Here is a 14,502-nt window from a genome sequence, read left to right as displayed (position 1 = left end):
CCTCCATTTCAGGAGGGGTACTGCTAGTGGCAACAGCTGTGCCTGATGCAAACAGCAGTCGCAGAAGGGCCCCGGGGACTCCACCAGGCTGGAAGCAGTTATCTTATGCAGACAAAGAAGCCATTGTGATTGGTGCTCAGTTATCAGAGGCAGTGTGCATCTGTATACCTGCCACAAATAGGGAGTGTGCTGTTGCCCACAGTTTCTGTCTGTGACTTTCCCATTGAGGCATGTGGTTGGTCAGTGTGAGATGGGCTGGGACAGGGATGTGACCAGATGCTGTAGGATGGGTGGGCTCTGATCACAGAACCGGATCCATCCCACAGATTATGGGTTATTGGCAAAGGACCACCTACCACAGGGCAAGAGCAGCCTAGCCACCTTAAGCTCCCAGCAGAAAACATGCTAGGCAAATGTCTTTTGACAAAATGATAAGTTCACCAACAAGAAAGCAAGGAAGAAGTTGTTCAAGAAGGCTAGCAGTTTAACGATTATATGGTTCATTAGTTATTGAATAATACAGCACAGTTTGCTTGAAGTTTGCAAATATTTGATTATCTGTACTCTTAATTGTAGGCTTTTTTTGCAAATAATGTTTATAAGATGCTGTGATGATTCATAACTTCCTGAGATCTGTAAGATATTTTGTTTGCATTCCGGTAAAGAAAGTTTGATAAAGTAGATGCTTTAATAAACATGAATGTCGATTCAAAAGATAGGCAAATGGTTTACAGGTATTTGTGAGTATATCTTAGCTGAGTACTAAATTTTATAATTATATATAGGACACCCGATCACAGTGATCACAGGTAGGTAGGTAGGTAGGAGGAGTTACGCTAGGACCAGACCATGTCATTACCGAGGAGTAAGGTTTAGTCATTGTTTGGAGACATAGGCTCCCAGTACGTTTCCAAGTGCAATTCAAAGTGTTGGTGCCAACCTTTAAAGCCCTAAACGGCCTTGGCCCAGTATACCTGAAGGAGAATCTCCACTCATATCATTCAGCCCGGACACTGAGGTCCAGCTCTGAGGGCCTTCTGGCGGTTCCCTCACTGCAAGAAGTTACAAGGAATCAGGTAGAGGGCCTTCTCGGTAGTGGCACCTGCCCTGTGGAACGCCCTCCCACCAGATGTCAAGGAAATAAACAACTAACTACACAACTTTTAGGAAACATCTGAAGGCAGCCCTGTATCGGGAAATCTTTAATGTCTAACGTTTTACAATTTTTTATGTGCTGTAAGCTGCCCAGAGTAGCTGGGGAAACTCAGCCAGATGGGTGGGGTACAAAAATAATAATGATGATAATGATGATAATGATGATAATGATGATGATGATGATGATGATGATAATAATAATAATAATAATAATAATAATAATAATAATAATGTCTGCTGTGGATATGAAAGCGACAGAGGCTGGTCCATCAAGGCAGTGGAGCCACCAACCTCAGCCAGTCCTCATCTGCCTGCTTTCTTATATCCAGCCCCGTGGGTAGCATTGCTTGTCAGCTTCCTTCCTCCTCCTCCTGTTGCCCCAAGTAGAACTCAGCAAGGAGGAGGAGAGGCAAAAAACTGGAATGAGTTGGCTTGCCTGCCATTGACTCTGGCTCCTCCTCCTACTGGGCTCCTTGCCTTCCCAATGGGCAGCAGCCACCAGGGTCTTAAAGGCTTCCCACCTGAGACCCTGAAGATCTGTTACCAGTCAGAGTAAAATCACAGTGAACTGAATGGACAAATTACCTGACCATATAAGGCAGTTTTTCATTTCAGAGAGCATCTTCACTTCTTACTCTTCTCCACCAGCTGAAACTCAAGGCCACAGCTATTTCTCCTCCCCACTTCTTTCCTTTTCTCTCTTAGATCAATAGCTTTGCCTCTCTCCACCTACCTGCTAATCAAAACTACAGATTGGGAGGGGGGATTTGCAGCCCTGGGCCTACCTTAATTTGGCCCTCAAGAGTTTGGATGGCCACCTGCCACGCATGTTCTAGTCAAGAGTCCTGCATTCCAGGGGGTTGGACTAGATGACCCTCAGGGGTCTCTTTCAACTCTAAAGTTCTATGATTCTATGAAATGAAGGAAAGGAGTTGACATAAAGGTAAAAGTAAAGGGACCCCTGACCATTAGGTCCAGTCGTGGCCGACTCGAACCGCCGATCTTCTGATCGGCAAGCCCAAGAGGCTGAGTGGTTTAACCCACAGCGCCACCCAGGAGTTGACATAGAGAGAAAGAAAAAGGTGCGGCAGGAAGGAGAGAGAGAAAAGGAGCACTGCCCACCCTCTTTTCACTCTGGCCCTGCCCATTAGCTGTATGTGGACCCCTGATAAACTATGTCCTAAGGGCATGCAACTCTTAACAGAGAAAGAGGCTCCTCACCTTAGATTGTAAATTACTTGGGACAGGGATTTGCATTTATTTTGTTTGTATTACTCTGCAAAGATTAGTCAAACATTCTGCACAATGGACCTGACACTGCACTCAGAGGCTTGATCTCATGAAGCTTGAGATTATTTGGCATGTAAACTGTTGCGACAAGAAGTTTCACTGGATCAAATGGGTTGTCGTCAATACCATTCCTGCTCAGAGTAGACCCACTGAAAATAATGGCCATGACTAACTGAGTTGGCTACAACCCAATGCATTAGTAAATGCATATGAAGCTGTTAGGAATACTAATATTTCGGCAATATATTTCAACTGTTCGTAGTCTATTCTTTTTTAAAAATTTGATTGAATAGGCTTTATTATATGTTTGAGGATGTGTTGTATTAAAGTGAGTGGATTAGAGTAGATCTGCATGCATTGTAAGGTCAGCTCTGCATGAGCTATTCTGCAGAGAGCTATGTACTTTGATGACGTTCTTTAAAATAATAATTGATACAGTACAGTATAACAACAATGATAATACCATTATTATTGTCATGTGTGTGGGAGGCCTCAACTCAGGTAGCGTCAATGCTGTGTAAATGGAACAGAACTTGGGGCCTTTCTAATTCAAAGACCTTGAACTTATTATTTAAATATATTCCGAGGCAAACTCATGGAGGATTGTGGGCATGTCTGTCTTGAGAGACAGTGGAGTGCACCTCCGGGGGTGAAGTCTAACTGCTGCGTTTGCAGCACAGAAGTAACCTCTCCAGGGTGCAAACCTCTACAGTGTGTACTGAGGCGCTGGGCTGCCTCGACGACAAGACCCTCCTCTCGGACTCACTGATGTGGTCCGAAGGAGAGCAGAGCAATATGTTTGGCACCAGCTTGGCTGCAGGAGTTGCTGGAAGGCACCATCCAATCGTCTTAGGGACTCCGGATTTCTGTAGAGTTTCCTCCTTAGCCTTTTCTTCTCCCAAAGATATCCTGCAAGGCAGCGGAGGTTTAGAATCAGAGTTTTCCTTCTCCTAGATGGGCTACCTTCCCAGATTGACGAACCTCATCTGCCCCCCACTTCCCTCTACATCATGTGCAAAAACCGCCTTCTTAACTGTTGGACCCAACTACAGTCATACCTCGTGTTGCATTAGGTTCATGCTGCGTCTTTTCGGCTTGTGAATGTGGCAAACCCGGGTTTCGCCGCGTGCACAGAAGCGTTCTGCATGCTACGCTCCGGTGCAGAAGCGCTCTACAGTGGTACCTCGGGTTAAGAACTTAATTCGTTCTGGAGGTCCGTTCTTAACCTGAAACTGTTCTTAACCTGAAGCACCACTTTAGCTAATGGGGCCTCCCACTGCTGCTGCACTGCCACCACACAATTTCTCTTCTCATCCTGAAGCAAAGTTCTTAACCCAAGGTACTATTTCTGGGTTAGCGGAGTCTGTAACCTAAAGCGTATGTAACCTGAAGCATATGTAACCCGAGGTACCACTGTATTGCTCTCCGTGCTTGCGCAGAAGCACCGCTCTAGTTGCGGACTTTTCGGGGTGCGAACAGCACCCCGGAACAGAACGTGTCCGCAACTAGAGGTACCACTGTACTCTCATTTGCTCAATCTGCCAGAACCTGTCTTCACATGCAAGGGAAGTCCCTAACTCACTCAGGGTTTAAGTCCCATTGGCTACCCTCACTTGGTTTAGCCGGCTAGTCGAAGCTGCTCCAGGGTGCGGCCATTGTTGCATGCTGACATCTTCTAGGAGCCACAGGTGAGAGCTGAGTGCAGGGTGGGGACCAGAGGTGGACAAACTGCCCCAGAAAGAGCATGATGTGTGTCCCCCACCAGAGGCATTACCCCTCCCCTAACATCCCTTCCACCCCTCATGGAGGGTGGCATTTCCTTCAAGAGCTAAGAAGCAGATCATGCCAAACCTTTGCAACAAATATAGTGTGTATGTAAGGAGCTTCATCACTGCTGCTCAGTGAAACACTTCTGAGCTCAGTTTTGCTATGTTGCACTTCCACAGTTGGAGGCAGTTTACATCTGAATATTAGTTGCTGGGAATTAATCACAAGTGGAGAAAGAGTGCTGTTGCACGCAGATCCTGCTTGCATGCTTCTTCGTTAGGGCTGAGCAATTTCTGGTTTTCAACATTGTGATATATCCAGCAATTATCATTGAGATAGGAAGCCAGCCTAGCTCAGATCTCTGAATTTGCACAATAAGCTTTTCAACACTGACCCTTTCTTGTCCATAGCTCGGCATCATCTACCGCGATGTGAAGCTGGAGAACATCTTACTGGACAGCGAGGGACATGTGGTGCTTACGGACTTCGGGCTGAGCAAGGAATTTGTGACTGAGGATGTGAGTCTTGTTCCCCCTGGCTTTGCATCCTCCTTTCCTCATCCCAAGAGATTTATCAGTGTTAAGGCCTATGAGATAGGTCAAGATCTAGGGAGCCACGGAATTGCGGGTTGACAGTTAAGAGCAACCTTCACTAACCAGATATTTTGGGCTGCAACTCAGCCCAGCTAGCACAGCCATGATGCTTTAGAGCAGGCATGGCCAAACTTGGCCCTCCAGATGTTTTGGGACTACAACTCCCATCATCCCTAGCTAACAGGACCAGTGGTCAGGGATTATGGGAATTGTAGTCCCAAAACATCTGGAGGGCCAACTTTGGCCATGCCTGGTTTAGAGGGTTAAAGCCAGCTTTCATTGGAGAACAAGCTGCAATCAACACATGTCATCCTCAAGCTGGAATTATTATTATTTTTGCATTGATGTGGTAGGAAGCTTAGGAATATATTGGGGGGAAGGTTCCCAAGTCAAGGCAAAGGGGGGGAACTAAACAAAAACATTTTAATAAAAGTAAATTTACATAGCAGAATATGCACAAATTATTTAACCTGCGTGAGCATCCACTCCCACACACACACACACACACACACACCTGAACCTCCAATGTGAGGTTAGAACCATACAGCTGCATATTCACCATACATTTAAAGCACATTGGAGGTTTTCTTGCAATCAAAGCAGTAGATGCGGTCTATTTATTAAAGCAAGAAAGCGTGGCTTTCCCCAAAGACTCCTGGGAACTGTAGCTTAGCCACACACAGAGAGCTGCAGTTCCTAGCAGTTTATGAAACTACAGTTCCCAGAATTCAGGGGGGGTTGTGTGTTTTCAATGTATGGTGTGTACACCTCCCTGACTTACTGCGGACAGCCTTGCTTTCTTGCCCCTATTCCTGGTGTGTTGTTAGAATTGTGGGAGCAATGAGCTGCTCGTGTTGTCATTCCTCAGGGTCCAGCTCCCTCCCCAGCATCTCAGAAATCAAACCTCTGAGTGAGTGTGTGTTTGTGTGCAGAGGGTGGGTTGATGGGAAAGGAGATGGATTCCTTTTGTCTCTGGCTCACATGTAGGTCGGCACACGTGCATGGAGCCTAAGGCACCATGGTGTGCACAGCCTGCCCATTTCACACACTGCAGCTGCCAAGCTATATTTGGAACTGTTGATACCATTGCAGAGGACAGTTGTGTTTTTGAATCTTTATCGGGAAAAAGAAGCATCTGCCTCTTGGCTTTTGGGTCAGTGCTACGGCAGAGTAAATGAAGGCTGCGTACACACCATACGTTTAAAGCGCCTGCCTTTCTCCCAAATAATCCTGGGGACTGTAATTTGTCCTGCACAGAACTACAATCTCCCTTGAAAACTACATTTCCCATGATTCTTTGGAGGAAGCCATGTGCTTTAAATATCCTTTAAATGTATGGCGTGTGCACAGCTAAAGACAGCATGCAGCCTAGGAATGAAGAGCCTTCAACAGTGTATATTGGGGTGTGTATGTAGGTGAAAAGATGGGCTCATAAAGCGATCCTTGAGAGTTGATGCAAGCGCATCCCTATTTTCTTTGGTGCCGCATAATCTCCTGTTCATATAAACTCAGCCCTCTGAGATGGATCACATTGCCAACTGACCAGGAAAACAGAAAACAGCCCTGCTCTTATGGCTTTAACAGCTGTGTGCTTTTCCAACATTGGCAGGTGAAGCTTTCACGGTGGAGAGATCAGCCTTGTCACCTGCTCATAAAAGTTGTGCTAAAAGCAGTACCTAGCCTTAAAAATTGGGAGACCCAAGAAGGGTAGATTTAGAGTTGGATATGTTCAGTGTTCCCCTTCCCTCTGACTCTCTGTACCTTTCTCTCTCTCTCTCTTGTCGTCCACTCTTCACCACTACAGAAAGAACGGACCTTCTCCTTTTGTGGCACCATTGAATACATGGCCCCAGAGATTGTCCGAAGCAAAAGTGGACACGGCAAGGTGAGTTGTGTGGCGTAGATGGGGGAGGGGTTGGAAGCTGGGGCAATCATTCTGACAGTGCAAATCCGGCAGGCAAAGAAAAGGAAAGCGGCTAATTTCCTATCTGAAAAATATGGTTACACCCACCTCACTCATCCACAGGCTGATTAGGAACAGAGATAGGGTGGAATCCAAGAGGTCAAGGGCAGAGCCAGTGTGGAACCCACTGAATTATGGGTTGGGCAAGGCAAATCTGGCAGATTAGGATGGAGCCAGGATAGAACCTAGTTGGGTTCTGGGCAAAGCCTTGCAGACTCTGGCAGGTCAGGGAACAGATCATTATTTGCAAGGAAATCCGGAAATGAATACAAAAGACTTTGCATGAAAATATGTGTGGGCAACCTCTGGTCCTCCGAATGTTGCTGAACTACAGTTCCCATCAGTTCCAGCAAGCATAGCTAATGGCCCAGGGTGATGGGAGTTGTAGCTCAGCAACATCTGGAGGGCCAGAGGTTTCCCCACACCTGCATTAGGAACAGGGTGGCCGTTATTTTTCCAAGGGAAATTTAACAAGCTAAGTACATAGAACCAACTGACCAGAGCTTCATTTGTAAACAGCATGTCAGACAGAAATTGCTGTGGAAGTTGTACCATATAGTAATTAAGCAGTATATGCACACAAGCGAGAGAGAGAGAGAGAGAGAGAGAGAGAGAGAGAGAGAGAGAGAGAGAGAGAGATGGGCAAGTTGCAAAAGGAGTGGGGTTAGTTTAAGAAAGACAGGGTTCTGGTAATGACGGGCTTCAAGGCAGAAATTTTAATTATTCGTATGCTGTTTGCAATTTGGAAATTGGAGAGTCTCAACCTAAACAAAAAATAAGACAGCCATATTGGTCTGTAAGGGGGGGGGGCAAATACCACCAAAGTGTACAGTTTGGTCATGCCTTTATGGAATTAGCTTTAACCCGTTCCTACCTCCCACCCACCCCTGCTCCCAATTTAGCAATCCTAGTAGTCCCTCCCAGCAAGGCGTGGAAACTGGCATGTTTCATTTCCTCTCCAATTCTTGCAAACCGTGGTTGCTTTCTTGCTTGCTTCTGCTAGCTCCAAGCGAGGCACCAGTGGCTTACAAAGCAAGCAGTTGTGAGTTCAAATCCCCCTTGTTCTTCATTTCGTTCAGTCTTTTGTACTGCAGAGGCCACATAGAACTGGAAAACCTACAATGAGCCTTCTTGATGAAAATTGTAGTTCAGGGGCTAGGTCCCTAGCCTCCCCCCCGTGAGTTTGAAGCCCTATTTAATGTTTCTTTCTGGTCAAGGAAGCCCGCTGAACACCCTTCTAAGCAAAGCCTTCAGCCAGTTCCCAAGAGTGGCTTACCCCAAAAGTAAGAACAAGAAGTTCTGTTTGTGCTTGGCTGCATTTTCGTTTTTGTTTGGAAACTGCAGACTCTAGATTCTCCAATGGTATTCTAGGGAGACACTCGTATCCCTTTAAAAGTTGGCTCCGAGCCTTCTTGGCAAAGTAAACTGACTGTAGAACCAAACAGTTACACGTCCAAATCCCCTCTTTGTTGACTTCATCTCTTAACTTTGAAAATCTTATTTTTCCTGGAGCCCCTGAATTGGGGGAGGGGGGCTGATGGGAACTGAAGACCCACAACATTGGGGGGGGGGGTTCCCCACCTCTGCCCTAGACCACGCAAGACCTACTGTTCAGCAGCTGCTTTAGGCCATTTCTGAAAAGTTCAAGTCCCAACAGGTGACTTTCATTTCTGTTTTTCTTTTTTTGCACCCGAGGCCACCCAGAATGGAAACTTTTAAGAATGACTTTCTGATGCACATTTCCCAACAGTTGTTGCCTTCAAGAGCCAGCTGTTGAGAGTTCAAATCCCTTGGATAGCTTAAACTCACTCTCTCTACTTTCTGTTGAAGCAGGAGTGGGGAGCTGTTCTGACCTAGCTGGCCAGATATTTACCCCTGTGGGCCAACTTCAGCAGGTGAACAGAGCCACCCAACTGCCACACATCTGCCGCTAGGTGACTGGTGGTCTCACCCACCTGTCAAAGTTGACCCATGTGGGGGGAGGGGTCTGCTTTGCCTTCACGTTCCCCACAGGAAACAAACTGACAAAGCAGCTCCAGTTTAATCCTGTTCTCTGCAGGGATCTGCTTTGCCAATGCACTTGCCATGGGAATACACTCATGAAGCAGCGACCAGCAGGATTGAACCCCGCCCATCAGCTGACACCAACCGCGGGTGTCAGCTGATTGAGAGGGGGTCACGGTTTCGAGAAAGTCGCCTTACAAGCCAAACTGAATCTCCTAGCAGACCAAGATTCACCCCCAGGCTGGAGAATTCCCACCCCTGTTGTGGAGCCAGCTTGGGGTTGTAGCTTCTAGGACCTTTGTCCAGGGTGCAGTTTGTAAGTGCCCTTAGTCCCGCAGGCAAAGCCATTGCCCTATAGAGTCTGTTATTATGGGTCCACATCCTACTTGTAAGATTGGGTGCATCTGTCTTTTTGTTCAAAAAGGCTGCTTGAAACTTGAGCCTCAAGAATGACTTCTGCAGGTCTTTGCTAATCCGTTGGAATAGCCCAGTGAGGAAGAGAGGTGGGCTGGGGAGCCAACAGGTGGGAGTTCAAGGCCCAACAGGTTGTCTTAATTTTAATTTTAATCTAATTTCTCTTTTGACTGCTTGGGATTTGGAGCGTCTGCAGATCTGTACACACACACACACACATTTGTGTGTGTTTATTTGAATGTGGCGGAAATTGTTTGCCATTAAAGATTTGATAAAATAACAGTTGACAAATAAGCAGGTCATGTAAGTGATTTATAGTGGTACCTCAGGTTACATATGCTTCAGGTTACATACGCTTCAGGTTACAGACTCCGCTAACCCAGAAATATTGCTTCAGGTTAAGAACTTTGCTTCAGGATGAGAACAGAAATTGTGCTCTGGTGGTGCGGCAACAGCAAGAGGCCCCATTAGCTAAAGTGGTGCTTCAGGTTAAGAACAGTTTCAGGTTAAGAACAGACCTCCGGAACGAATTAAGTACTTAACCCGAGGTACCACTGTATATGCTTTGTCCATATGTAAGTTTAAAAAACAACAACGCACTAGGGGTGTGGGTAGGGGAAGATAGAGGCTTGCTGGACAGCATTCAATTCCTATGTCTAAGGATTGGACGCCAGCAGATTTACAGAGCAAAAGTACCATGCAAGGGATTTTAAAACTTGCAGCTGCTGGCTTTGCAGCCGAAGTCCTTATCCAGCATAGGCGCTCTCAGCTGCTGGAAACGCCTCCTCCATTCCAGAGGCCCCAATTCGAGACAAGCATGCCTTGATAAAAGGCAGCACAAAAATAAAGTCAAGAATGGGGGTATATCTGACTCTTAAGAATCCTACCAATGGACAGCCACTCATCTCTCCCAACTGCTATGCCCACCTTACTCAAGTTTCCTGGGCAAACTGTTCAGAAAGATCATTTTAGAGGCAAGAAGGAATTAAACAAAGAATTAAAGGGCATAAAGTATTTGAACTTGTTAGCTGTGGGCGGTGCAGTCAGCTGCTGTAATCCGCTAGGGTATCCACCTCATAGGAAAAGCCAAAAATCACCTGTATGGACAGTAGTGCCCTCTCCAAATGCCCATTTATCTCCATGGATTTACAATGCAAACTTATATTGTACTTATGCCACTTTAATGCAGAGCACGGATGGAGAACCTGCAGCCTAGCAGATGTCATTGGACTACAACTCCCATCATCCTTCACTGTGCTGACAGGGGTTGATGGGAGGAGGAGTCCAACACCTCCAACAAATTTACCCCATCCCTGATATAGAGCATTGTTTTACTGGCTTGACCCATGTGGCTTAATTGACAAATCTAGGGGTTGGGTATTGGGATTGTTTCTTAGGGTACACCTACCCTGTACCTTTGAAGCAAACTTGTACCGCTTTCATAGTCATGGCTTCCCCCAAAGAATCCTGGGAACTGTGTCTTGTCACAGAACTACAACTCCCAGCACCATTCACAATACAGTGGTACCTCAGGTTACATACGCTTCAGGTTACATACGCTTCAGGTTACAGACTCCGCTAACCCAGAAATATTGCTTCAGGTTAAGAACTTTGCTTCAGGATGAGAACAGAAAGCGTGCTCTGGTGGCGCGGCAGCAGCAGGAGGCCCCATTAGCTAAAGTGGTGCTTCAGGTTAAGAACAGTTTCAGGTTAAGAACAGACCTCAGGAATTAAGTACTTAACTCGAGGTACCACTATACAGTTTCCAGGGATAGCGATGCATGGTGTAGACGTGACCTTAGAGGTAAAAGGACAATGAAACCTTGACGTGTTCAATAGGAAGGGAAGGGGGGAAAGGATATGTGTTGTTGTTGCCGCTGCCACGCCGTGTTGTTACCCCATATGCTTTTTGCTCCTTTCTTGTAGTCTGTGGACTGGTGGAGTTTGGGCATCCTGATGTTTGAGCTGCTAACAGGTGCCTCACCCTTCACGCTGGAGGGGGAAAAGAACTCGCAGGCCGAGGTGTCCAGGTGAGGCGGGCGTGGGATTTGGGGCTGATTAAGGAAAACAGGGTCTTGGGGGGCAGGATGGACTGACTCTACTGGAGAAACAAGGGCTGCTGGGTAACGTGCAAATGATTCGTGTGAACTGCCAGGGCTGCTGGGTAACAGAGGGGAGTTTGCTTGGGCTGATAGGTAATGGATTAGCGTCAGAAGTGTGAGTTGATGGATATTGTGAGAGAGCAGACACAGGCAGGAAAAGATTTAGTGGGAGACGCCAAAGTTGATAGGGCAAAAGGAGGGGGTTGACATGAGTAGCAGGGCCTGGACTGTGATTGGATGGGGCTTACCAAGAGTGGCAGGAGCTGATTGGTGGGTCAAGGGCTAAAACAGAGGTCACCAATATGGCACCCTCCATCAACTACAACTCACATCATCCCACATGGCTACGTTCGCTGGGGTAGATGGGAGTTGGAGTTCAGTAGCATCTGGGCGGCACCTCATTGGCTAGCCCTAGCTAAAGAGAACAAGACATAAAAAACTTAATAACAGTCCTGCTGGATCGTGTTGTGGGGACGACTCTTTTTGAGTGTTACTATAGTATGTATTGCTTTTTTATATTGTGAACTGCCCTGGGATCCTCGGACAAAGGACGGTATAGAAATTTAACTGATGATGGTGATATTCTGATCAAAATTCCATCTAGCCCAGCCTCCTGCTTCCCCAGTGGCCAGCCAGATGTGGCTGGGAAGCCCACAAGCGGGACAGGAAGGCAATTGCCCAATCTCATTGTTTGTCCTATGATTACCTCTCGCTTTCACTGTCATCCCGGCTCTGAACCTGAAGGGAGCCTCTGGCCATCATGGCTGATAGGCATGGGTACCCTTATCCTCCATGAATTTATTTGTAAGAGAAAGGTGAAGTAAGACAGTGTGTGTGTGTGTGTGTGTGTGTGTGTGTGTGTGTGTGTGTATGTCTTGATGGATTTAGGGCAAGACTTTCCCCAATGATGAATCTGTTCTTGGTTTCTAGGCGGATCCTGAAATGCAACCCTCCGTTCCCGTCGCTCATTGGCCCCGTGGCTCGCGACCTGCTCCAAAAGCTGTTGTGCAAGGAGCCCAAGAAGCGCCTGGGCTCAGGGCCCACTGGAGCGCAGGAGATCAAAGAGCACCCCTTTTTCAAGGTGAGCTCCTGCACCCGAGTTGCAAAGTGCACCGTCTGAGCCAGCCTTATCACCATTCCCCAGCTCCTTCTGTCCCCCACATCCGAGTCACTTACAATATTTGGAGGAGCATAAGCATTGCTTAAATATATAACATATAAAGGTAAAGGTAAAGGGACCCCTGACCATTAGGTCCAGTCGTGGCCGACTCTGGGGTTGCAGCGCTCATCTCGCTTTATTGGCCGAGGGAGCCGGCGTACATCTTCCGGGTCAGGTGGCCAGCATGACTAAGCCACTTCTGGCGAACCAGAGCAGCGCACGGAAACGCCGTTCACCTTCCCACCGGAGCGGTACCTATTTATCTACTTGCACTTTGACATGCTTTCGAACTGCTAGGTTGGCAGTAGCAGGGACCGAGCAACGGGAGCTCACCCCATTGCAGGGATTCGAACCACCGACCTTCTGATCGGCAAGTCCTATACTCTGTGGTTTAACCCACAGCGCCACCTGTGTCCCACAAGAGCCCAGAGCCCTGCTTAAAAAAACCAACAACAACTGAAACTCCCAGGATTCCATGGGGGAAAGTCACGGCAGCCTGTGTCCACAATGTTCGCCATCTCCTTCAGCTGCCATCCTCTTCCCCCAGGGTTTGGACTGGACAGAGCTAGCGGCGCGCACAGTGAAGCCCCCCTTCAAACCCCTCATCCGCAGTGAGCTAGACGTGCGAAACTTTGCCGAGGAATTCACCAGCTTGGAGCCCATCTACTCCCCCGCTGGGACTCCTCCCAGCCTCGAACGTTTCTTCCATGTGAGTGCCAAAGGGGGCGGATCTCAACCTGTAGTGTGGCTTGCAGTTGTCGCCATGCTGGGTAAAAATTCCTGGCGCCTGTTTCCAAAAGGCTATTGAAAAGGTGGGAAAGGTGCAGCTGAGACAAGATGACAGAATTGCAGACCGGGGGGGGGGGGGTTTCCCTGTGAGGGAAATCATAGCACATTTAACATCCTTTTGGGGGGAGTGGGAGTGGGGAAGAGGACTGAGGGGAGATATACTCTGGAGAGAGTGATCAGAGAGAAGTCCCTGAAAAGTGAAGATAGGAATGTGTCAGATTATATGCACTAATACAGTGCTACCTCGGGTTAAGTACTTAATTTGTTCTGGAGGTCCGTTCTTAACCTGAAACTGTTCTTAACCTGAAGCACCACTTTAGCTAATGGGGCCTCCCGCTTCCGCCGCGCCGCCGGAGCACAATTTCTGTTCTCATCCTGAAGCAAAGTCCTTAACCCTAGGTAATTTTTCTGGGTTAGCGGAGTCTGTAACCTGAAGCATATGTAACCCGAGATACCACTGTATATTGGATTCTTTCTGCCTAACCTCCCTGGCTTTAAAGCAGGGCAAGGGAACCTGTGGCCCCTCCAGATGTTAGATTACAGCTCAGATCATCCTTTGCATTGGCTGGAGCATCTACTTCACAAGGTGATGGCAACCTGTCCTCCCCCATCTCCTCTCTCCCTCAGGGTAGACGTGAAGCTAGTGCAGCCCTAGGATGGCTACAAGCTTCAGATGATTGCTATAGCTCAGCATCACTGGCCATTCAAGGTGCTGTTCAGGATAGCAACTCCGTTCCAAGTTTGCAGGCCAGGGCAAACATTGTACTAGGAACATAGGAGATCATTGGTCCATCTAACTCAGTACTGTCTACTCTGGCTGGCAGCAGCTCTCCAGGATTTCAGATGGGGGCCCTACTTGGAAATGCTGAGGATTGAACCTGCGACCTACTGCTTGCAAAAGCAGATGCTCTGCCATTGAGCTCTGGCCATTCTCTCAGGAAGAGACAAGACATTGTATTTTTGAATTACAGGATTATATTAAGTTGGAACCTTTCTGGGGTTTCAGACAGGCCTTCCAGGCTTGTGGTTCCTGCCCCCACCATTTTACAAAGACAAATAAATTAGAAACCTTTTTTTTAAAAAAAAGGTTTTTTGATGGCAAAAGCGTCGTTTCTTCCTGTGTGAGAAAGGGGGATGTCTGTTCTAAGGCAAGGCCTGCAGTGATATAGGCATGCAAAATCTGGCAACGAAAGTATGCTCATTTGCTTTTAGAATTCCTCCCTCAATTATATATGCAGGTATAATTGATCAGTTGCCCAGCTAACA

At 47.3% G+C, this 14,502-nt stretch overlaps 1 protein-coding gene across 2 annotated transcripts in view; it reads left to right on the top strand.

Moving 5' to 3' along the window:
* Positions 1–14,502, top strand: part of RPS6KA4 (ribosomal protein S6 kinase A4) — a 38,590-nt gene that overhangs the window by 9,131 nt on the left and 14,957 nt on the right. For both annotated transcript variants that reach the window (XM_083477533.1, XM_083477534.1), the window contains exons 5-9: positions 4,623–4,730; positions 6,610–6,690; positions 11,113–11,216; positions 12,219–12,369; positions 12,995–13,156. In XM_083477533.1, the coding sequence (XP_083333659.1) occupies positions 4,623–4,730; positions 6,610–6,690; positions 11,113–11,216; positions 12,219–12,369; positions 12,995–13,156 (606 nt within the window). The remainder of the gene's footprint in view (positions 1–4,622; positions 4,731–6,609; positions 6,691–11,112; positions 11,217–12,218; positions 12,370–12,994; positions 13,157–14,502) is intronic.

This window comes from Podarcis liolepis (assembly GCF_965112155.1).
Source record: "Podarcis liolepis genome assembly, chromosome: 15".
In the NCBI taxonomy this organism is placed as follows: domain Eukaryota; kingdom Metazoa; phylum Chordata; class Lepidosauria; order Squamata; family Lacertidae; genus Podarcis; species Podarcis liolepis.
The sequence above is the reverse complement of the archived record's forward strand: the minus strand, read 5'-3'. Positions and strand labels throughout refer to the sequence as shown.